This window comes from Terrapene carolina, unplaced genomic scaffold (assembly GCF_002925995.2).
Source record: "Terrapene carolina triunguis isolate 2854851 unplaced genomic scaffold, T_m_triunguis-2.0 Scaffold68, whole genome shotgun sequence".
Taxonomy (NCBI): Eukaryota; Metazoa; Chordata; order Testudines; family Emydidae; genus Terrapene; species Terrapene triunguis.
Genome location: NW_020664419.1, coordinates 18,853,207 through 18,875,994, shown reverse-complemented (window position 1 = coordinate 18,875,994; position 22,788 = coordinate 18,853,207). Strand labels below are relative to the sequence as shown.

The window sequence follows — 22,788 nt, the reverse complement described above, 5'->3', positions numbered from 1 at the left end:
AATGTTTTAAAAAGTTTCTTATTTTGCATGCTTACAAAAATTGCTGAACACATTATAGAGCTAATGGATTACATTTATAAAGATGCCTTCCAATTTTAATCTCTTCTGATGAAGGAAATTAAGGAAAGCAGCACATTTGGAAGTACATAGGGAAGGAGATGGCTCTAGTACCACAGATAACACACAGGAGGGAACAGTGCAGAGCTACGGTACAAGCACCCCTTACAGTATTGGCGCCGTCTTCAGAGATATCTGGCATGCTGCTTTCTTTTTAACAGGGTTTGTATTTATTTAAGGCTATGTATGTCGTAGATATGCACTATCCCTTTTCTGAAAAAGTAATATTTGATCTATATTTCTATCAAATGTTTTTTTCTACCGAACAGAATATTTTTCTGTTTTTCTAACATACTCTGAATTATTTGAGCTTCTGTAGACATTAGTCTTTATTTTGGCAAATTCCAGTGAAATAATCCATGTGACATACAAAATTAATGGCTTAATTTTACAAATGTGTTTGATGCTTGAGGGAGAAGTAGTATATAAGGCAGAGGTGGGCAAACTATAGCCCACGGGCCATATCTGGCCCGCGCTAGCCCCCGGCCCCTCCCCTGCTGTCCCCCCTCCCCCGCAGCCACACAGGCAGTGCTTTGGGTGGTGCGGCTGCGAGCTCCTGCAGGGCAGCGCGGCAGTGTGTGTAGCTCCGGTCGGGCAGCACGGCTGCCAGACATGCTGCTCTGAGCAGCATGGTAAGGGGGTCGGGGGGTTGGATAAGGGGCTGGGGGCCAAGGGGCAGTCAGGGAGCAAGGGGTGGTTGGATGGGGTGGAGGTTCGGGGGGTGGTGGTGGTCAGGGGGTGGGGAACGGGGGGGGTTTGGATAAGTGTGGGGTCCCAGGGGGGCCTGTCAGGGGGCAGGGGTGTGGCTGGGGTCAGGGGATGGGGAACGGGGGGGTTGAATAGGTGTGGGGTCCCAGGGGGCCTGTCAGGGAGCAGGAGTGTGGATAAGGGTTGGGGCAGTCAGGGGACTGGGAGCAGGGGGGTTGGATAGGGGGTGAGGTCCCAGTGGGCGGTTAGGGGAGGGGGGGTCCTGAGAGGGGGCGGTTAGGGGACAAGGAGCAGGGGGGGTTGGTTGGGTTGGGGGTTCTGAGAGGTGCAATCAGGGGGAGGGAAGTGGGAGGGGGCAGATGGAGGTGGGGGCCAGGCTGTTTGCGGAGGCACAGCCTTCCCAGCCCTCCATACAGTTTTGCAACGTCAATGTGGCCCTCAGGCCAAAAAGTTTGCCCACCTCTGATATAAGGACTATCAAAGATAAGACACTTCAGTTTCTCTATTTTTAAATCCTGTCAGAGAATAACTTACTGGTGGCAATGGAATTCCATGGCATGACAAATTCAAATGTGTATATTTCTTTGGTCTAACTCTATGCCTGCGCGCGAAAAAAAAAAAAGTGTCAAGGTGTCAAATACCCATAAGCTTTTATTGTTCAGCAAGGACAATAGAACACTTAAGGTAATGAGCTGCAACTTGCATATTTCTTCTTTTTTTAAATTAAGCCTTTATACGATTGGAGGGAAAGTATAGTTATTGTGCCCTTCAGTAGCCTATTTCTTTTGTGAACAATGAATCTATCCAAACAATGGTCCTCAGGAAAACACGTAAAAACATTTAATAGCTCTCTAGAATCCAAATGCAAGTGCACTATACAGCTGCATTAAAAATTGGGAGGCATTTAGAAACCGTTCAAAATATTGTATGTAATCTAAGGTGGTCTAAAATTGAGAAAAGGGATACTGCAGTTTCCTACGTGTATGTTTTATCGTGGAAGTCTCGTCTTAATATTACTACACTAACATCTTTTATATTTGTGATTGTGCTCTTAAACTCTGATAAAGTTTATTTGGTGTTCTAAAGTTAATTATCAGGAGCATCATATTGAGCTGCAGGCTTTTAGATATTTTAAAGCACTGGCAATTCTATCCCATTTTAATTTTATATACATTTTATTTACATTTTTCATTATGTAAACTAAACTGGCTTTGAAAAGTACAAGTAATATCAAACGAGTGATCTTTTTGAGTAAGCTCACATCTCAATGAATTGTTCTTCATGCAGTCTATTCCAGCGCATTTGGAGCTGATTGTGTAAAGTGCTGAATATCTTCTGCTTTCATAGAAGTCAACTGCACTTAGCACCACACAGGATCAGGCTGTGGCACCCCAAAATTTTACCTCACTTTCTCAAGGGTTAACATCACATACACAATCTTTACAGTTAAGCAGGGCTGTCTGTGGCTCACTGTAGAGCTTATTTACATCATTTAATCAAATCTCAGGGTTATAAGCAATGAGAAGAACTTGCTACACCCCACCCTGAAAGGCTAGAGCTTCTTCGACAGCCCATCTGAAGAAACTGCAAACTCAAATCTAACCTACATCTCGTATGGCACATTGCATAGCACTATTACTAGGTCATTAGGAAGGCTCAAGTTGTCTTTGGCTAGGTCTACACTACCCGCCTGAATCGGCGGGTAGAAATCGATCTCTCGGGGATCGAATTATCGCGTCTCGTCGGGACGCGACAATCGACGCTCTTACTCCACCAGCGGAGGTGGGAGTAAGTGCCGTCGACGGGGAGCCGCGGAGGTCGATTTTGCCGCCGTCCTCACAGCGGGGTAAGTTGGCTCCGATACGTTGAATTCAGCTATGCTATTCGCATAGCTGAATTTGCGTATCTTAAATCCACCCCCCCCCCCCCCCCGTAGTGAAGACCTGCCCTTAGTCTACACTATGAGCTGGGGTCTGTGATTCCCTTGCTTGTGTACACATTAGCATTTGCTTTCATCAATCTAGCATGAGTGTAAATAGCAGTGTAGCTGCAGTTGTATGGGTAGCAGTAGTGGAGGCAGGGCTGAGCTGTGCTGAGTGCATACTCACTGGTTTCAGGTGGGTTTTTACTCAGTTTAGCTTAATTCACTAAGAGAACTAAACTAAACCATATTAAGGCTACTTTAATTCTGAATAATAGTATCCACACAGGGATTTAATGCAGCTTAACAAAGCCACTTCAAATTCACACCGTTCGTTAATTCGGATTCACTTTCCTGGATGTTCCCATGTAGACAGGCACTTAGTATTGTAGTTGAAGGCACAGTCAACATTTTGCTGTACATGATTACTTCCATTTTCCTTAGTCAGAAGGGTCTAATTGCAGTCAACACAGAGAATCATGGAAGCTATCTGTGGTGAAGTTTTATGCTATTGCTCTACTACTGCTATGGAGCTACCAGTGCAGAAAATACTGCTTCTAGCATAGCCTTTGGTATGGAACAAATTGAACTGAATTTGATTTGTGACTTTTTTTCTGTACCAAAGGAATTGTTAACATCGTTGCCCAGATATTCGCCTGCATGATTCATTGTGTATAAGCTGTTCAATCAATCCCTTGCATTTTTTCCTCTATACAGGAAATATTTTGCATGTTTTTTTTCCCCGAACACCTAAAATATTGTATATAATAATGAGTGTTATGTGTGTATGATGGTGTAACCCACACACCTACTGGGTGTAGTGTTCTGTCCCATCTAGTGGCACTGAGACCACCTAGAGAGAGAGATAAATGAGTCTGCTCTACAGCCTTAGTTAACAGCCATAGGCTTTTGGTTTATGCACTAAGCTCCAGAGGTCCCAGGTTCAATCCCACCCACTGACAACCGGGGTCTGTCAGCGTTACAATGGCACCTAGGAGCTGGGATTTTTCAATGCCTTTTTTCATTTTAAAACCTTCATCTCTTTGTGTTAGTATTTTGAAAGAAATAAAATTAAGCAGTTTAACATATGTTGCCCAACAGTCTTGTCTTGCATCAGAGTTTAATTTCCAAAGATGACAACTATACTACTTTTAGAACAAAGTATCAGAAACGCTATTAAATGTATATAGTTTGGTCAAGAAGTGGGGCTGGCCACCAATCTAGTAGTTGTGCAGTGTATTTATACCAGGGGCTGAGAGCATTGAAGAGACAGAATACACACCTCTTGGAGGGATGTATTGCCTCTTATTGATTTCTAGCAATGTCTCTCTTCTCTGGCAAATGCGCATGTCAGTATTTAAAGGCTCTAGAAGTCCAGCATTTTCAGGCAGGAAGATCACAATGCAGAATCTTTGAGAGATGAGTGTGGAGGAAGTGAGCCCCAGTGATTCTTCCAAGAAAGGCTGAAATTTACACAGTAACAACAGAAATCATGGTTCCCCACCCAGCACTCTCCCCACATTACTAGTTCATTATGTTCTTGTATATTATTATAATGGCTGATTGAAGCAGTGGATCGTATTTACAGAAGTGGATGTATTGTTCTTGGAGTATATCATAAATTGAAATACGTGATAGAGTGAAAACAGTTTTTATCAAATATATACATACATTCAGACCTAGATAATTTGGAAGTGTTTGAAACATATCCTTTCTGAATAGCAGAGTCCAATGTCATTAATAGCTTGTAGAACATTTAATACTTGATTTTCATCCAGCACAAGAAGGAATCTATGAAATTCTGACCCGGTCTTGAATATCATTTTGGTGAGGGAAACCTTGCACAAATTGTATAATTTATTATTTATATTTTTGATATTACCTAGAAATCTCAACCAGGTTGGGGTCCCATTGAGCTAAGCTCTGTACACATTCATAATAAATAAGTCAGTATCTGTTTCAAAGAACATACAAAATGTAACACCTCAGTTCTCAATTTTGAACAACTCTAGGATTGGGTCAGGAGAGAATCTTTAAGGTCAGCACAGATGAAAGTAAAGGGACAGACTATTTCTCCATTTACAGAAAGAAGATTTGCTCTTTAGTCTCTCCTTCCTTACTTCCCCCAATTTATGATAATGAAAATCTATCTTCCAGAAACCTTATTTAAACCTTCCTTAACACTTTCCTCTAGCTAATCCAGAGAGAAGACCATGTCAAGTACTGCTTGGCCTGTCCTGTCTTTTGGTATGTCTGTAAATCGCAAGACACCATCATGTTCCTACAAGTGTTCATGTTATCCCCCTATACATACACTTTATTTCCTTTAGATTTTTCACACTTCATATAGTAATCTGTAATAGACATGTATTAACATTCTAATAGAGAGTTACACATGTTCCCCACCTCAGGTGAAATTTTTAAAGCACATTGCAGTGGGGGAAAAAATGAAATAATGTGGTTTTTGGGGAGTACGTTGGGGTTGCTCTTTCCCAGTACTTTTCAAGTTCAAACTGTTTTTTCTGGGAAAGGTCACATGAAGCAAGTGCATAATATTTTCCAGTGTGTCCATTAATCCCAATTTCAGTTCCTGTAAACGTTTACAGGATGTTCAAACCTGTCTAGCCTGATCTTTGCAGTGAAAGTTAATCATGGGGAAAACCAGGTTTAGTTGAACCCGAACCTTTTTGAACTTTACAGGCCTATGAATGCATTTCAAATCAAAGTTGGAAGAATTATCACAACTGTACCTCATGCGTCAGTTCAATAAGTCATGGAATAGCAGAGTCTCACTGGTTATGCTTTTGTATTTTTTTAAATCTGTGCGCTGTCTAAAAGAACTGGTTTTGAATTTTCATATTTCATTACTACTTATTTCATTTAATACTTTTGATGCTCTGTCTGCCAGAAGACATTTAATGAGCTTTGCTTCTTTATTAATATACTGTACACAGAAAAGGGCTCTAAGGAATTGAATTACCTGAATATTATTTAATGTTTAATTGTAGCAAATTGTTTGTGGTAGACTTGATCAGAATTGAGCACTTAATTGTCTTGTATTATACTGAATTTCTACTAACTATGTGTCTCATGAGATTTGCATTTCTTTTCAACCACTGTAGCTATGAAGAAGAAAAGATACCAAAAATATTGTTTTAGTGCATTAAAATGAGCTTCTTCTGCCTCCCTCTCATTGCGACTATTTTGTCACTATTGTTCCTTTATCTTATTTAGCCTCTTCATTGTTGGTTGTTGGGACTTCCTGAAGCGCATTCTCTTGCAAACAAGTCCAGCTAGCACCAGAGGGTTATTTATTTGCTTTCTTTCCTATGCTTAATCATCCATTTTCCATAAACATAAATGATAGGTTTCATAGGCATCTCCTTTCCATCTCTCTAGCCTACTCTTCATCTATTAAGTAAATAATTTCAACACTGTAGAACTGCACCAAAGCAAAATTTTAATGTACCTATTTTGGGCAGGGGTGTTCTGCCTCCCCAGTGTGGCCCCTCAAATTTATTTCATACTTTTAAAGTTCAGATGAAGGTTACTTGAAACAGTGGGAGTTCTTCGAGAGGAGCCATAGTATGATCCAAATACTGGGAGATATAGTGGTGGTCCAGTTGCACCACCAGTTTCTCTCTCAATAAGGGGGATATACAGATGAAAGAACTCAGATAACTTAATGTTTTACCTACCTTGTGTCCAGAGCCCTCTACTCCCACAAGAAAGCTTCATGGTCTGGACATACACTTGTAATCCAGAAATCTAAAATGCAGCTGTTTACCTACTTCATATAGCTGTGTGCCACCTTGTCCTGTTACAAGATCTCTATTGCTCACTGGGTAAAGATTTTGATCCAACAGTGCCTATAAGACTTGTCCAAAGTGTGTCAACCTCAAGGGCTTGCAGGTCTGAGCTATCTGCCTCATCAGTTGGTAAATTAGCCACCTGCTCTTTTTCCTTCACACATTCACCACCACCATCAGTTGGAAGCCACCGTAGATACCAAGTTGTAATTTGGAAGTGCAGTCATCCAGACTCCACTGTTGTAAGCCTTTCTTTAGAGTTTCCACTTGTTGTTATGTCTGCTGCTTTCTCAGAGATGTTGACGTGTAGGATGGGAAGAGAGGGGCACAGGACAGGGAAGATTATTCTAAGGGTTGTAGAACTAGAATTATTCTAGTTTCTCTCTTTTTCTGTCCTGCCTCCTTCCTGCCTCCACTTAGTGTGTCATTTGAAATAGGCTGTATATACTTGTGCTACTCTTTTGTGCTTTGGAAGGGGAGGACTTAAGCCAGGAACTTTAACACTAATAGTCATACTGTTGCCAGGTAATATGGGAGACTGCAACAACCTGGATTATGCATTTGAAAATCTCCTAATTAGCATAAACTTTTAGATTGCTGATGAAGCAAAGTGAAGTTAGGCCAAAAAGTTTAAACTTTTGGATAGCGGTTTTCATTTTAATTCAATATATGATTAATTCGTGCTTCATGCAAGGGTGTGCAAGGAATATAAAATTTTAGTTTCAATAAGTACCAGTTAAAAATTCCTGAGAATTAACAGCTATTTGGGCATACCTTTACGTTTCTGTTTGATATAAAAATGTGAACAGGGAAATGTGTTGCATTCAGAACTTGCAGTTGGCTTTGTCAAGTTGCTGTTATAAAGCCTTATGTGGTAAAATACAGCTTTTCTTGGTCTTTCTCTCTTCTTTCAGTACTGTAATATATAATATTCTTTCATGTGCTGGATGTTTCATTTGGTATTCTATATTCCTACGGTTGTAACAGATAAGCTTTAAATGGTGAAAAGTAGCACAGATACTACTGAATCAGATTTAGATTACTAGTTTTCATACATCTCAACAATGAAGTCAAAAATAGTTGGAGGAGAAGGGTAAGAGAGGACATAGACAATAACAGTCGTACAGTAATTTTATGTGCATGTTTGTTTTTGTTTTGTTTTAAATGTAGATCAAAGAAAGCAAAGAATTCAATAGATAAATCAACAGAGACTGATAATGGCTATGTCTCCCTTGATGGGAAAAAGACAGGTAAAAGCAGTGAAGATGGAGTACAGACCCATGAGCCTCACTGTGAAGTGATTAGGCCAGAAGAGGGAGGTTGGAGCACAGGAACTGTGAGAAACACATACAACAATCATAGTCCTCACAAAGTAAGCATGGTTCATTGTTTCATAACTAACAATAGTGTGTCCAATTATATGCACACCGTATTGCCACAGCAGTTTGGATAGGTTCCCATTTATATCTTGACCCTGTGTTTTTTTTAAACTTAAAAAAAAATTAATAGGGCTCGTGTTAGGATACTAAGGGCCTAAGTGCAAGATCTAGTTCTGGGTTTCTTGCTCTTAAATTTTTCCTTATATTTTCTTTTCACTGTCCCATCAATATTTTCTTCCTTCAAGAAGAAATCTCCACCAAAATCTCAGGGCAATATTTTAATAAAAAGAAATAAAAGAAAAATATCTGCAGGTAGACAAAATGCACTGCAAGCAACTGAATTTTGCAAAAAAGACTTGAAACCTTTTTGTAGTGATGTCTGTAGTCGTCCTTCCCTGGCAAAATGTGTTGGGAAATTACACACCCATATTGAACAACCTAGGCCATCCCAAGGGCAAAAATACTCTTTTCAGAAATATTTTATTATATCTAAATTGTGGTAATTTATGCGAGTGCTACTTCAGAACTATTTTGCCATAGACACAATGGGAGAACCCCAGTAGCACTGGTCACCCAGGATTGGCCAAGTGCGTATCTACGGCTCAACTCCTACCACAGGAACCTCATTTTACTGACTTTTAGGTTCTCTGATTTTCTTTAACTTGACTCACCATGTGTCCTTGTATTTCTTATTTGTTTTAGCCTTCATGAGAAGGCTTTGCTTCTGCCTCACCTGCCTCTGTTAGATTTTTTTCCTCTGGAATGGGTCTGCTTCTCTGCTACAGTTGGACACATTTCACAGTAATGATGACTTCCAAAATTCAAACAACTCCCCACACCTTCAAAGGTTTCCCTGCCAATCCTCTGTGTTCATGGATTCTCCTTCCCCTTCTCTTGTGGATAAGTGCAGAAATCTGCAAGTGTTTTCTTTCCTGCCCTTCCCCATGGAAGTGAAAAGGCACTCTGAAATGCAGAGCGCAGAGGGGAGGGAGAGAAGAAAGATAGTCTTCAGAAAGCAGAGCATAATGAGGAGGAAGGATGTGTTGCTCATCATGGAGCTTGGCTGGTTAGGTCTGGTAGCTCTCAGTTCTCCTATTTCACCTTACTTCATTCTCCTCCAAAACAACTCTACCGTTATTGGTACATGAAGATTTGGAAGTGCAGCATTTAAGGAAAGCGAAGGGAAGCAAATGAGGAGCAGCCTATTATTCTACCTCCTAGAAGGTGATGATGGTGGTAAAACAGGAATTTTTGCCTAAGGAAAGTTTCAGTGAGACACTGGCTTCATTCATTTTTAAAGGAGGGACCCATTTTGGGATCTTCCATAGATAGGATCCATAGAAAGTGTAACATATGCACTCTTTCTGTACACCTACTTCAGGTTTTGATACACTTGGGCAAGTGAGATTTAGAATATTTGTATACGGTAGTTTGAGTTTCATGCTTATCCTTGATCATGTCCCTTGATATGCATTCTACTGATTGGCACACTTAATTTGTAATTACTGAGAAATTTTAGGATGCTTTCACTGATTTATCACTATCTGCTCTGGCATCATCATCGTCATTTACAGTATGTTGAAGACAAAATAAGACTTGTGAAAATGTTTCTAGAAAAAATCAGTTTCCTCAATGTGCTTTATATTGCTTTTCCTCAGTCAAATGGTGAGCACGTTTTTGAAGTTCCAAGCTCTCATAACACTTTTTATACATGCATAAACAGTTTTCTGGATAATTATATATGTATATAATCTATTTATTTGGAAAAACAAAGACCTCTCTAAATTTAGAATAAACTATGAAAAAGTCTTGTTGAGGTAAATTAATTTCTATGGAAATATAAACTTCTTATGTGGCATTTCCCATTATACCTGTTAACATCAGAAAAAGAAGTATTTTTCTTTATTTATGAAAGAAATCAGAAAATATTATTGACACACTTGTTGCTAAATCTTGCTAATTCAGCATTTTGAAGTCTGACTATTTTAAAAGCTTTTGTTGATTAAGGAGTCTTGATGTTTTGCTTCAAAGCAGAACTCTTGCAGCTAACAAGAAAAAAATTCAGAAAACGGTTTATGAGCAAACAATTTTAAGAGCAGGTAATAACTCATTCATTAAAATTATAGTAATGGCTATCTGTTTAATATCTAATCTAATCTGTTTAATATCGTCCACCTCCTCCCCTGAGCGCGCTGCGTCCCCACTCCTCCGCCTACCTCCCAGCGCTTCCCACCTTTGGCGGCATAGCAAGCTCCAGGAGTGGGGTGAGGAGCGGGAGCGTGGTGCGCTCAGGGGAAGAGGCGGGGCTGGGGCAGGGATTTGGGGAAGGGGTTGGAATGGGGACGGGGCAGGGTTGGAGTCGGGGCGAGGCCGGGGGTAGAGAGGGGTCGAGTACTCACCGGTGGGAGCAGAAGTCGGCACCTATGGAAGACCTAATCAGACCATAAGCCCAGTGCATTTAATAAAGCTGTTTAATTCTCAGGCCTAGCCGAAGACTGTGCATTGCAGGTGATGGGGAAACCACCTGAACCAATCCCCTTCACTACAAACAATGGTCTGATGGCCTGATTTGCTGGAAAAAAAAGGCATTACTGCAAATCCTAATTTTTGCAGATTTGTGAGACCCAGTCATTGCCACAACATTATTCTAAACCCTGATTTCAGGACCACCCACCCAAAGTTGCAATCCAGTGGACAAAATAAACAATAAGTTTAGCATGCCACCCATGCTCATCCCAATTAATCGTACCCTGTGCAATGCTACCATGTCACTGCTTCAAAGTCCAAAAGGTACATGCACAACCAGAGAAATCGCAATTACCCGGTGAGCAACATGTAATCCCATACAAACAAATGCAACAGTTGTACTTAACATTACTTATGCAGCCATTAATCTGTAGGAGAGTAGGCAAATGGTCTTTATGACAAAACAACAATGAAACTAGTATATTTTTCTAAAAAAGAAACCCTTTAGAATGAAAACTGAAAGTTTCTTGGTCCTTCCTACCATTCTCCTTTTGTGGGGGCTGCGTCTACATTAGCGTGAAACCAGGGAATGATATATGCTCACAGTCCAAGCATTTCATAGTTGATTACTGGCTTACACTTTAGGTGTGGCGGGAGAGGCGGTAGAAATAAATTAAATTTTAAGATTGGAAAAAGCTGTCAATGTAAATTACTGTGTTTGAGAGGACAAAACCAAGAATAGAATGTTGCTTTCTTTTCTTTTGAGTCATACACCATTTGGGGTTGCTGTGATTTCACCTAAAACATCACTTGGAACATGAATATCTTGAATCCATTCTGCAGTATAGTATAAATTAGCCTGACACACGACTACTGTGCAATGATTAATCACCTACTTTAGTATGTTATAATCTTCTATTGTATATCACTTCTAGTACCACCTTTCCATGTAGTCAATAACCTAAAAGAGGGAAACTGTTTTCTATGCTCTACTCAGCAAAAGGGGATTATTAAATATTTTTTAATTAAAAGAATTGATGAGAAAATTGATTGCAGTATTTAAGATAAATTAAAAGACCATTATGAAAAAATAGTGTGATTTACTAATAGTAAATTGTTAATTGGTCTAGGATACACACAGGACAGTAACAAATGTATCTGATGAAGTTTCAAGTGAGGAGGGACCTGAATCTGGATATCCCTTACGCCGTAATGTAGAACGTGCTTCTAGTGACTGTGCTCTTCGAAACAGGAAATCCCACCATTATAAGAAACACTACCCTGTGGAGGTATGTTCTTTTCCCAAAAGTCCTTTTTGTAACTGGTTTGCCAACATCTCCATTGAACTTCTTTCTTCTGAACGCATTCTGGATCACTGGAATTTAGTGGTGATCTTGTCAATATTAATAATTCATGACGCTTGTTAAAAATATTCCTGTGAAGTAACTGTCTTTGGGAATCATTGCGATTTGGTGTCCAGTTTGCACAAGAGTCACTTTGAATTTAGCATGTTTTTCACTTCTTGGGGGTGGGTCCACAATATGGATAATTGGTCTGTTGCTATGCTCTTACACCACATCCCATCAGAGCTTTGCTGCTTTCTATTTTGCCTTCTAGAAGCAGCCCCATTATGCAGCAACCACCTCCTTTGGAGGCACATGTATCTAGGAAACTAGTGGTTTCCTCTTATGTGAGAAAGAAAGCTTTCTTGCCAGAGATTTGGCAGACTGTTTTCCAGCAATCTGTTTGCACTTTTAGTCATTACTGTGTTGATGCTAGTGCTTTCTCCATGTCATAGTTCAGACTGCACCCCCGCTTCTTTCACCATTGTCTCCAATAAGTCCATTAGCCCATATGAGGGGAACTCTGAGCAGACAAGAGAATTTGATTCTACCTCCAAGTTCTATTGTGAGAGGATCCACCAATGTGGATGTTCTCCTAGATATGAGTATGTAACATTCTTTAAAAAGGTTAGTTTTTCAATTACTCAGAATATGCTGTATGCTATTGAAGCCACAATTGTTGCTGTTGCATGGCAGCAAAAGAAGTTCAAGTGTTCTGATTTAAAGAGCTACATAGTGAAGTCAAAGAGCAGAGCAGCAACCCAGCAGTCCCTTATTGGTGGAGTCCTTTATAGAAATGAAATTCAGATGTGGGGAACCAAATGGAAATAGAATTCTCGGATAACAACATGTATCATTTTGCTGAAGGCAAGCAGGCTTTAAAGCAAACCAGTGAATACTTAGTATTCCAGCTAGGGCTGTCAAACAGTTAAATAAATTAATTGCGATTAATTGCAAGATTTAAAAAATCATCCTGATTAATTGCAGTTTTAATCACACCGTCAATAATAAAATACCATTTATTTAAATATTTTTGAATGTTTTCTACATTTTCAAATATATTGATTTCAATTAAAACACACAATACAAAGTGTACAGTTCTCACTTTATTTTTATTACAAATATTTGCACTGTAAAAAATAAACAAGACGGTGTTTTTCAGTTCACCTCACACAAGTACTGCAGTGCAAGCTCTTTATCATGAAAGTGTAACTTACAAATGTAGTTTTTTTTTTTTTTTATATAACTGCACTCAAAAATAAAACCGTGTAAAACTTTAGAGCCTGCAAGTCCACTAAGTCCTCCTTGTTCAGCCAATTGCTATGACAAACAAGTTTGTTTACATTTACGGGAGGTAATGCTGCCCGCTTCTTATCTACAATGTCACCTGCAATGGAGAACAGGTGTTTGCATGGCACTGTTGTAGCTGGCATTGCAAAGTATTTACATGCCAGATACGCTAAACATTTGTATGCATCCAAAGCAGTGTGGACTGACTCATGTTCATATTCATCATCTGAGTCAGATGCCACCAACAGAAGGTTGATTTTCTTTTTCGGTGGTTCGGGTTCTGTAGTATCGAATTGTAGTGTTGCTCTTTTAAGATTTCTGATGCCATGTTTCACACCTCATCCCTCTCAGATTTTGAGAGGCACTTCAGATGCTTAAACCTGAGTGCTGTAGCTATCTCTAGAAATCTTATATTGGTACCTTCTTTGCATTTTGTCAAATCTGCAATTGAAGTGTTCTTAAATTGAACAACATATGCTGGGTCATCATCTGTGATTACCATAACACGAAATATATGGCAGAATGCGGGTAAAACCATGGAATGGGAGACATACAATTCTCCCCCAGGGAATTCAGTTACAAATTTAATAAACACATTATTTTTTTTACGAGCACCATCTGCATGGAAGCATGTCCTCTAGAATGATGTCCGAAGCATGAAAGGGCATACGAATGTTTAGCACATCTGGCATGTAAATAACTTGCAACACCGGCTACAAAAGTGCCATGGGAACTCCTGTTTTCACTTTCAGGTGACATTGTAAATAAGAAGGCGGCAGCGGTATCTCCTGTAAATTTAAACAAACTTGTTTGTCTTCGTGATTGACTGAACAAAAAGTAGGACTGAGTGGACTTATAGGCTCTAAAGTTTTACATTGTTTTGTTTTTGAGTGCAGTTAGGTAACACAAAAAATATCTACATTTGTAAATTGCACTTTCACGACAAAGAGCTTGCATTACAGTACTTGTATGAGGTGAATACAAAAATACTATTTATTTTATATCATTTTTATGACAAATATTTGCACTGTAAAAATGATAGTGATCACTGTACCTTTGTATTCTAGTGTTTAACTGTGCGATTCAAACTGTGATTAATCCTGATTAATTTTTTATTCAAGTTAATTTGTTTTGAGTTAATCGCTTGAGTTAACAGTGATTAATTGACATCCGTAATTCCAGCTTATTCTTTCAAATGTCCTTTATCACCACAGGCTGTATTCTTGCCTCACATTTATAGGAGCAGTGGTTCTTCTTCAAGTAGATGCAGCCATGTTTTCCACTCACTGGATCTGGAGAAATTTGCCTAGCTGCACCCGTAGAGGGGTGATGCTCATGCCTCATGGCCGTAGTCCCTTCCCATGCTACATGAGGCAGCACCAGTTCCTCTCAGTTCCTTCTTACCACCTGTGGCTAGAGTCAGAGCTCAGTGTGGTCTTAACCTCACAACTAGTTTAGTTTTTCCCTTGTTGTTGATACTTAGTAGTACCCTGAGGACAGGTCTACACTTAAAACGCTGCAGAGGCGCAACTGCACTGGTGCAGCTGTGCTGCTGTACTGCTTCAGTGAAGATGCTACTATGCCATTGGGAGAGCGTTTCCTGTCAGCGTAGTTAATCCACCTCTGCAAGAGTGGTAGCTATGCCAGTGGGAGAAGCCCTCCTGTTGACAGTGCTGTCTACACTGGAGGTTAGGCTGATATAACTGCATCGCTCAGGGATGTGGATTTTTCACAGCTCTGAGCAACGTAGTTATACCAATGTAAGTTTATAGTGTAAACCTGGTCCTAGTGTTAGATTAGTATTAGGGCATGGCTACACTTGCAGATGTAGAGCGCTTTGAGTTAAACCAGCCTTCAGAGAGCGCAGTAGGGAAAGCGCTGCAGTCTGTCCACACTGACAGCTGCAAGCGCACTGGCGTGGCCACATTTGCAGCACTTGCAGTGGCATTGGGAGCGGGTGCATTATGGGCAGCTATCCCACAGAGCACCTCTTCCCATTCTGGTGCTGTGGCTTGTGGGAAGGGGGTGTGGGGTGCAGGGCATTCTGGGTCCTGTCCCAACACCCTGTGATGCATCGGTTCGCATCCCAGCAATCCCTCTGCTTCCGTCAACATTTGGCGTTTTTTGTGTTGCACGCTCTGTCTTCCTTTCGGTCTGCGGGAATGGAGCCCGAACTGCTGAGGAATATGCTGACGAGTCTCGCCAGCACGACACGTTTGGCAGTCGAGTTACTCAAGATCCAAACTGACAGTGAGGACTCCGACGATGATATCGATTCGAATAACGCATACGACACGAGATTGCATGTGGCATTTACGGACATGCTCACCACTGTGGAACGCCGCTCTTGGGTTCGGGAAACAAGCACTTAGTGGTGGGATCATATCGTCATACAAGTCTGGGATGACAAGCAGTGGCTGCAGAACTTTCAGAGAGAAAAGCCACTTTCATGGGACTGTGTGAGGAGCTCGCCCCCCACCCTGCAGCGCAAGGACACAAGATTTAGAGCTGCCCTGATGGTGGAGAAGTGGGTGGCTATTGCAGTCTGAAAGCTGGCAACTCCAGACAGCTACCGTTTGGTCGCTAACCAGTTTGGAGTGGGGAAAGTCTACCGTTGGAATTGTGTTGATGCAAGTTTGCAGAGCCATTAATCGCGTCCTGCTCAGAAGCACTGTGACTCTGGGTAACGTGCATGACATTGTGGCTGGCTTTGCACAAATGGGTTTCCCTAACTGCAGAGGGGCAATAGATGGGACACATATTCCAATTCTGACACCAGCCCACCTAGCCTCTGAGTATGTTAATTGGAAGGGGTATTTCTCTATGGTTCTCCAGGCGCTTGTGGGTCACTGTGGGCGTTTCATTGACATTAACGCAGGCTGGCCCGGAAAGGTGCATGATGCACGCATCTTTCGGAACACTGGCCTGTTCAGGAAGCTTCAACACGGGACTTTTTTCCCAGACCAGAAGATCACCATAGGTGAAGTTGAAACGCCCATTGTGATCCTTGGAGACCCCGCTTACCCTTTAATGCCGTGGTTCATGAAACCCTACGCAGGGAGCCTTGACAGCAGCAAGGAGCAGTTCAACAACAGGCTGAGCTGGTGCAGAATGACTGTGGAGTGTGCTTTTGGCCGTTTAAAGGGTTACTGGCGATCTCTGTATGGGAAGCTGAACTTGGCCGAACACAGCATCCCCGTGGTTATATCTGCTTGCTGTACCCTCCATAACATTTTTGAAGGGAAGGGTGAAAGCTTCGCTCAGGCATGGACCTCGGAGTTTCAACACCTGGAGGCTGAATTTGAATAGCCAGAGAGCACGGCTATTAGAGGGGCCCAGCGCGGGGCTGCAAGGATTAGGGATGCCTTGAGGGAGCAATTTGAGGCTGAAAGCCACCAGTAATGTCTGATGCCCTGCACGGGAGTGAAGTGCAGTGGTTCCAGTGTTAGTAGGAATCTGTGTTTGCTACACTGACTTGCAGTGCCTGTTGCTTTCCTGGGCTAAGATATCTTTTACTTTATGCAATAATAAAGAATGTTTTCAAAGCCAAAAAATCCATTTATTGAAAAGAAACACAACTGCTTGGGAAACAGAAAGGGCAAGGGGGTGGGGTGGGGAATGGTACAATCACAGATTTGCATATGTCCTGTTATCATACTCAGCCTTCCTGTCTGGAGTGCTGTGCAATGAGTGCTGCACTTCAGGATGGCTATACAGTAACTCCTCATTTAAAGTCGTCCCGGTTAATGTTGTTTCGTTGTTACGTTGCTGATCAATTAGGGAACATGCTCCTTTAAAGTTGTGCAATGCTCCCTTCTAACGTAGTTTGGCAGCCGCCTGCTTTGTCCACTGCTTGCAGGAAGAGCAGCCTGTTGCAGCTAGCTGGTGGGGGCTTGGAACCAGGGTGGACCGGTAGCCCCCCTTTCAGCTCCCCTAAATTCCCTGTGCGACAGCTGCCCAGCAGGCTAGCAATTGCAGCTATCCCTCCCCCCACTGCCATGTGCTGCTCCTGTCCTCTGCCTTGGAGCTGCTCCCCGAGCCTCCTGCTTGCTGTGGTGGGAAGGGGGGGGCTAATGTCAGGGTGTCCCCCTGCTCCTACACCCTGCTTACTCCTTCTTCTCCATATAGAGCAGGGTGGGGACACGGACAGAGAGAGCCTGGGGCAGCAGCTGCTGTATCAACTTCCTGATCCACTTAAAAAGACAATGCATTTAAGAGTGGGTCAGCTTACTTAAAGTGCAGTGTGCATTTCTCTCTCTCGCCCACACACAAGGTGTGTGTCTGTCTGTCTGCTATGCTATCTCCCCTCCCCTGAATTCCTGCTGCCTTGTAGAGTGTGAGGCTACATTAACAACAATGTGTTAACCCTTGAGGGCTCAGCCCAGTGCTAGTTCATCATTTAGCACAGGGGTTCTCAAACTGGGGGTTGGGACCTCTCGGGGGGGTCACGAGGTTATTACATGGGGGGTCGCGAGCTGTCAGCCTCCACCCCAAACCCTGCTTTGCCTCCAGCTTTTATAATGGTGTTAAATACATAAAAAAGTATTTTTAATTTATATGGGGGGTCGCACTCAGAGGCTTGCTATGTGAAAAAGGGGTCACCAGTACAAAAGTTTGAGAACCACTGATTTAGCAGCAAGGCATTCCCTGGGAAATAGCCTACCCTCTTCCACCCTCTAACTTCACCACCTCAACCAAGCTTCACAATCATCATAGCTGTGAACAGTATTAAACTGTTTGTCTAAAACGTATAGTGTGTGTGTGTGTGTGTGTGTATATATATATATATATATATATATATTAGTGTGTTTTGTCTGGTGGAAAAAAAATTCCCTGGAACCTAACCTAACCCCCCCCCCCCATTTACATTAATTCTTATGGGGAAATTGGATTCGTTTAAATGCGACTTTAAGCGAAATGATGTTTTCAGGAACATAACTACAACGTTAAGTGAGGAGTTACTGTACTGTATGGTGATGGGGGTTGAGTGCAGTGGGTAAGGGTCCTAGTTTGCAGGGCTGGGTGGTGAAGCTACAGGTGTTGGAGGCAGCTGGTGACGATAAGAACCTGGATGTTGGGGAAAGTGGGTTGGAGGTGACATGGGGGCACAAGGGAAAGAGTTTTGGGAAAAGGGCTGCGGGGTGGGGGAGGCAGGTGCGGTAGTGCTTCGCCTGCATGGCTACGAGCGCCTGGATTGAGTCTGCTTGGCGCTCCATGATGCTTATCAGCCGATCCGTGCTTTGCTGCCAGAGCTCCGTGCTTTTGTACCGGCGATCCACATTCTGCTGGCGGATCCTCCTTTCACTGTCCCTCCACTCCTGCGCTTTTAGATTCTCATTAAGTGACTGCTGCATTACTTCTTGCAGCATGTCGTCTTTGCTTCTACGTGGCCTCTTCCTGAGTCTTTGCAGTCTCTCGGCCGGTAATGACACAGATCGCTGAGATCTCAAGGTTGCATCTGTAAAGGCAAAATGCAACACTTAACAGAGGCAGCATTGTTCACACCAGACAGAGCAATGATTTCCCCATACTTAAGGAGGGTAAGCACAGTCTACACAATAGCATAATTTGCCCATCCCAAAGCGAGCACACAACCCACGGGAGCCCCAAAATGGTGAGTAAGCACAGGGTCCAGGGGGAATGATTGTTTCACGGCTGTACTGTCCCCTGGGTTCCTGTGCCTTGGGGAGAGCCAACAGCTGCAGGGGGCCCCTACACTGAACACTGTCCCCACATTTTCCACAGGAGTTCGTCCTGGAAGATATCTCGCTGCTGAGGGTGACCTGGGAAGCAAGGGAGGGTCTTCTGCTACAATGTCGCTTCTGCCCTGGCCCATATGCAGCTTGCCTGTGTGTAGCAGTGGTCCCCCCCACCACTCACGGCACAGTGGTGTGGACATGTTAGCCTGACTGGGACACGGACCACAGTGGCTCTCCCAAGAAACCTGCGCAAGCTCATTGCCCAAGTTCTGGCTGAGACCTTTGAAGAGATCATTGAAGCCGATTACCATGATGTGAGAGAGCACTTCAACGCCCTCTTTTGCATCTAGGCATGCATGCAGCCCTAACCCTCCTCGCCCCAAGAGCCTGCACCAAATAACTTCCTTCCCAAAATAAAAGCTGCTTACTGGGAACCTCCTCTGGTGTTTGTCCTTCCCCAAGCACCAGCCGCCGTGACTGGCTACCTTCCTCCTGGCTTGAGAACAGCTCCTGGCTGCATGCATCTAGGGATTCCGGGGTGTCTTCCTCCGCCTCAGCACCCTCGCTCCCGCTGTGCTCCTCTTCCTCCTCCTGCCTGGAACTGGGCTCTGAAGTGTCCATGGTGGTACTCGGAGTGGAGGTGGTCACCTCCAAGTATCGCGTCCAGCTCTTTGTAGAAATGGCAGGTCGTGGGGGCAGCACCAGGGCGGCGGTTTGCCTCATGGGCTTTGCGGTAGGCATTCTGCAGCTCCTTCACTTTAACCCTGCACTGCAGTGTGCCCCGGTCATGGCCCCTTTCCATCATGTCCCTTGATATCTGCCCGAATTTATCATAATTACTACGGCTGGAGCGCAGGTGGGACTGGACAGCTTCCTCCCCCCAAACACTGATGAGGTCCAGCACCTCGCCATTGCTCCATACTGGGGATCACCTGGCGCGTGGAGGCATGGTCACCTGGAAAGATAAGATGCGCTGAGAGCACTCCACTCCTGGCTGAACAAACAGGGGATTTTCAAAATTCCCAGGGGATTTTCAAAATTCCCAGAGAATTTAAAGGGCGGGTCTGACAGTTGGTCACCTGAGGGCAGGGCAGTAGAGTTCAAACTGATGACCAGAGTGGCTAGAACAGGCATTGTGGGACACTTCTGGAGGCCGATCAGAGTGCATTAACAGACCAGGGCGTCCACACTGGCAGCGCTCCAGCGGGGGCGCATCAAACGTTATTCCACTCGCCGAGGTGAAGTACCAGGAGCGCTCTAGCCGCAGAGTCAGAGCACTCTACGTGCCTTGCCAGTGTGGACGCATCGTGAGTTAGAGTGCACTGGGCTGCTTTAATGCGCTTTAACTCGCAAGTGTAGCTCTGCCCTTAGTCATATTAGTTTGTTTTCCTTGGTGATTCTCTCACTGGGTTTAAACATTGTCCTTCATATGGCACAGCGATCACCAACAATGATTCCCACTGCTCTATCTTGGCGAGGCCCATGTTAAAGAGCATTGTGTGATCTGCAGATTATTCAAAAAATGGACTCCAGTGGCTCGGGACCTTCGCCTGAAACAGCACGTGCTTGAATAGGCCACGTGGAGGGCCTCCATACTGAAGCAGGCATCAGGGTGAAGATCACCCTCTGCTTCTGAGAGTGCTGCTGCTTCATGTTCCAGAGAAGGTGCCTCTCTGAAGAAATGGAGGCGGTGTTCCCCATTGACTGCACCAAGGAAAAAGTCGCATAAGACCAATTGAGGCCACTCCAGGTCTCAGGGTGACTCTTCCAGCTCCCCCATGGAAGGTATGGACTGGCACAGAGTTGGTGCAGCGTGCGGGATGGCATGAGTATCTCGTATCCTTCCCCAGTACCAAGTAGGCAGATTAGAAAACCTTTATTATTGACCCCGCTTCTGGCCCCGGGGCATCCATTGAGTCCAGTACCAATGAGGGAGATGCTGGTACCAACTGTTTCCATGTTGGCAGAGTACCAGGCAGCTACAGGCCACCTCTGCTTTTGGGTCTAGACCTAGTCTTTGGCCCAGAACTTTTCCAGGGCTGCATCATCTATAGCCCCATTGTCTGAGCAAGCCGCTGAACCCTCTGATCTGTTGTCACTGCACCCTAATGTTCCCTTTCCACAGGTTGTGGAAATAGGGCCGGTACTATGATCAGTACATGGGACCTCGGTATTGGGAATCTCCTCAGCAGCACTACAGTTGGCACTGCAAATGCTTCCATGGCAGCTTTCACCGCCCTTGACGTTAGTACCACCAAACACTCCGGTACTACTGCTGACTTCACAATTGACACCACTTCCCGCATCAGCATGGTCAGTACTGATGGTACCACTTCCATCTGCAGTACTGCTTCCTGGCTTTTCCTGAGTCAGACTGGTTACTCGCTCCCTCTGGTCTCGGTCCACTCTTATCCCCAGAATCCCAAGGCTCCTTGGCATCTGAGACTGAGTCATCATCCTCCCACTCTCCATTGCCTGACCAGCCTTGCAGGTTGTTGATGGATCGTTATGGGTAGCAGGATTGGCGCTCATCTCATGGTCAGGATTGAGGCCGCTGGCCTCATGCCTACTGGCCATCAATGCCTTATCCATGCCAGTAACCTCCATGGAATCTGTGAGATCCTCCTCAGTCGCAGAGATCCCGCTCTTCGTCTCACTTGAAGGCAAGATCAATGGCCAGGTCTGCAGTGGTGGCCATCGATCCGCCATAGGCCCAGGCACCAGAAGTCCTCCTTGTGAAGCCTCTGGAGTCGTCAGCCCTGGAACAGGATCCTGCTTTGGCTCAGTTAAGGGCCTCTCCTTCATCTCTGGATGATTCTGTGCTGCTCTTCTGTACTGAAGAATTTTAAGGTGTACCAAGACTTTTTGCAGTGTGTAGCTGCTTCCCTCAGTATCCAAGTGAAGTTTTTCCAAGAGAGCACCCACAAATTAGTGGATGTCTTGCAGCCATTTGACCTGGGACAGATGCTCTCCTTAAACTGGCTAAGGGCCTCTGGATCACATCGGCTATTTCGTTCCCATGCCTGGATTTGAGGGGTTTTACTCCCATCTGGCCCCAAATTCCCTAGTTCTAACTGTGGTGAATGATAGACCTCAGCAGGGCAGGTTTAGGTCTACCCCCAAAGATAGGGACTCTAAATGAGTGGACCTCATGGGCAGGACACCTCCTCTTCCTTACAGATGCGAATTGCTAACCAGCAAGCCTTGCTGTCCATGTATGATTTTGTTGACTCGACCGCTATATCAAAATTTGCAGACCAACTGCCCGAAGCCTCAGGAGAGGAATTCTGGGTATTTGTCACTGAAAGCTGCTTGGTGACTAAGACATCCTTGCAATTTGTGCTGAATGTTGCAGACACCTATGCCAGGGTGGTGGCCTCCGCAGTCACCATGAGGAGGACTTCCTGACTGCAGAATTCAGGCATTGCCCCGATGTCCTGCAAGCCATTAAGAATTTGCCCTTTGGCGGCCAAATGCTGTTTTTAGACAAAACTGATGAGATGCTGGAGGGCTACCCTGCAGCCTTTAGGGGTGTATACGCTAGTGGTGGGGAGGCATCACTACGGCATTCAACAGCAGCAGAAGACTTCTTTGTCCAGACCACTGTTCCAATCGTTGCTCCTCTCTCCTCATCTCCCTGCTTTGGGGACAGGCTAGCCTGCTTTCACAATGCTTGGAGCTCAATTACCACTGACAGCAAGCTGGGTTATGCCATCCAGTTCCTCCCCACATCCTCCCTCCTTGCCTCTCTTCAAGGACCCCACTCATGAGATACTGCTCCTCAAGCAGGTCCGCGCTCTGCTGGCTTTGAGAGTGGAGGAGGAGGTTCCACCAGAACACTAGGATCACAGCTTCTATTCCTGGTACTTCCTGATACCCAAATCCAAGGAAGGAGTAAGACCCATCCTCTACCTTTGCAGCCTCAACAAATATATCAGGTACATGAGGTTCCAAATGGTCACTCTATGGACTACAGTAACTCCTCACTTAAAGTATCAGAGGGGTAGCCGTGTTAGTCTGGATCTGTAAAAAGCAACAGAGAGTCCTGTGGCACCT

The 22,788-nt window shown here is 44.0% G+C and overlaps 1 protein-coding gene across 8 annotated transcripts in view; it reads left to right on the top strand.

The window, feature by feature from the left end:
• PHTF2 (putative homeodomain transcription factor 2) overlaps positions 1-22,788 on the top strand; it is a 162,345-nt gene that overhangs the window by 92,916 nt on the left and 46,641 nt on the right. For 7 of the 8 annotated variants that reach the window (XM_029910810.1, XM_029910809.1, XM_024196974.3 and 4 more), the window contains exons 7-9: positions 115-279; positions 7,726-7,927; positions 11,531-11,689. In XM_029910810.1, the coding sequence (XP_029766670.1) occupies positions 115-279; positions 7,726-7,927; positions 11,531-11,689 (526 nt within the window). The remainder of the gene's footprint in view (positions 1-114; positions 280-7,725; positions 7,928-11,530; positions 11,690-22,788) is intronic. The other variant, XM_024196976.3, reaches the window with a different exon arrangement.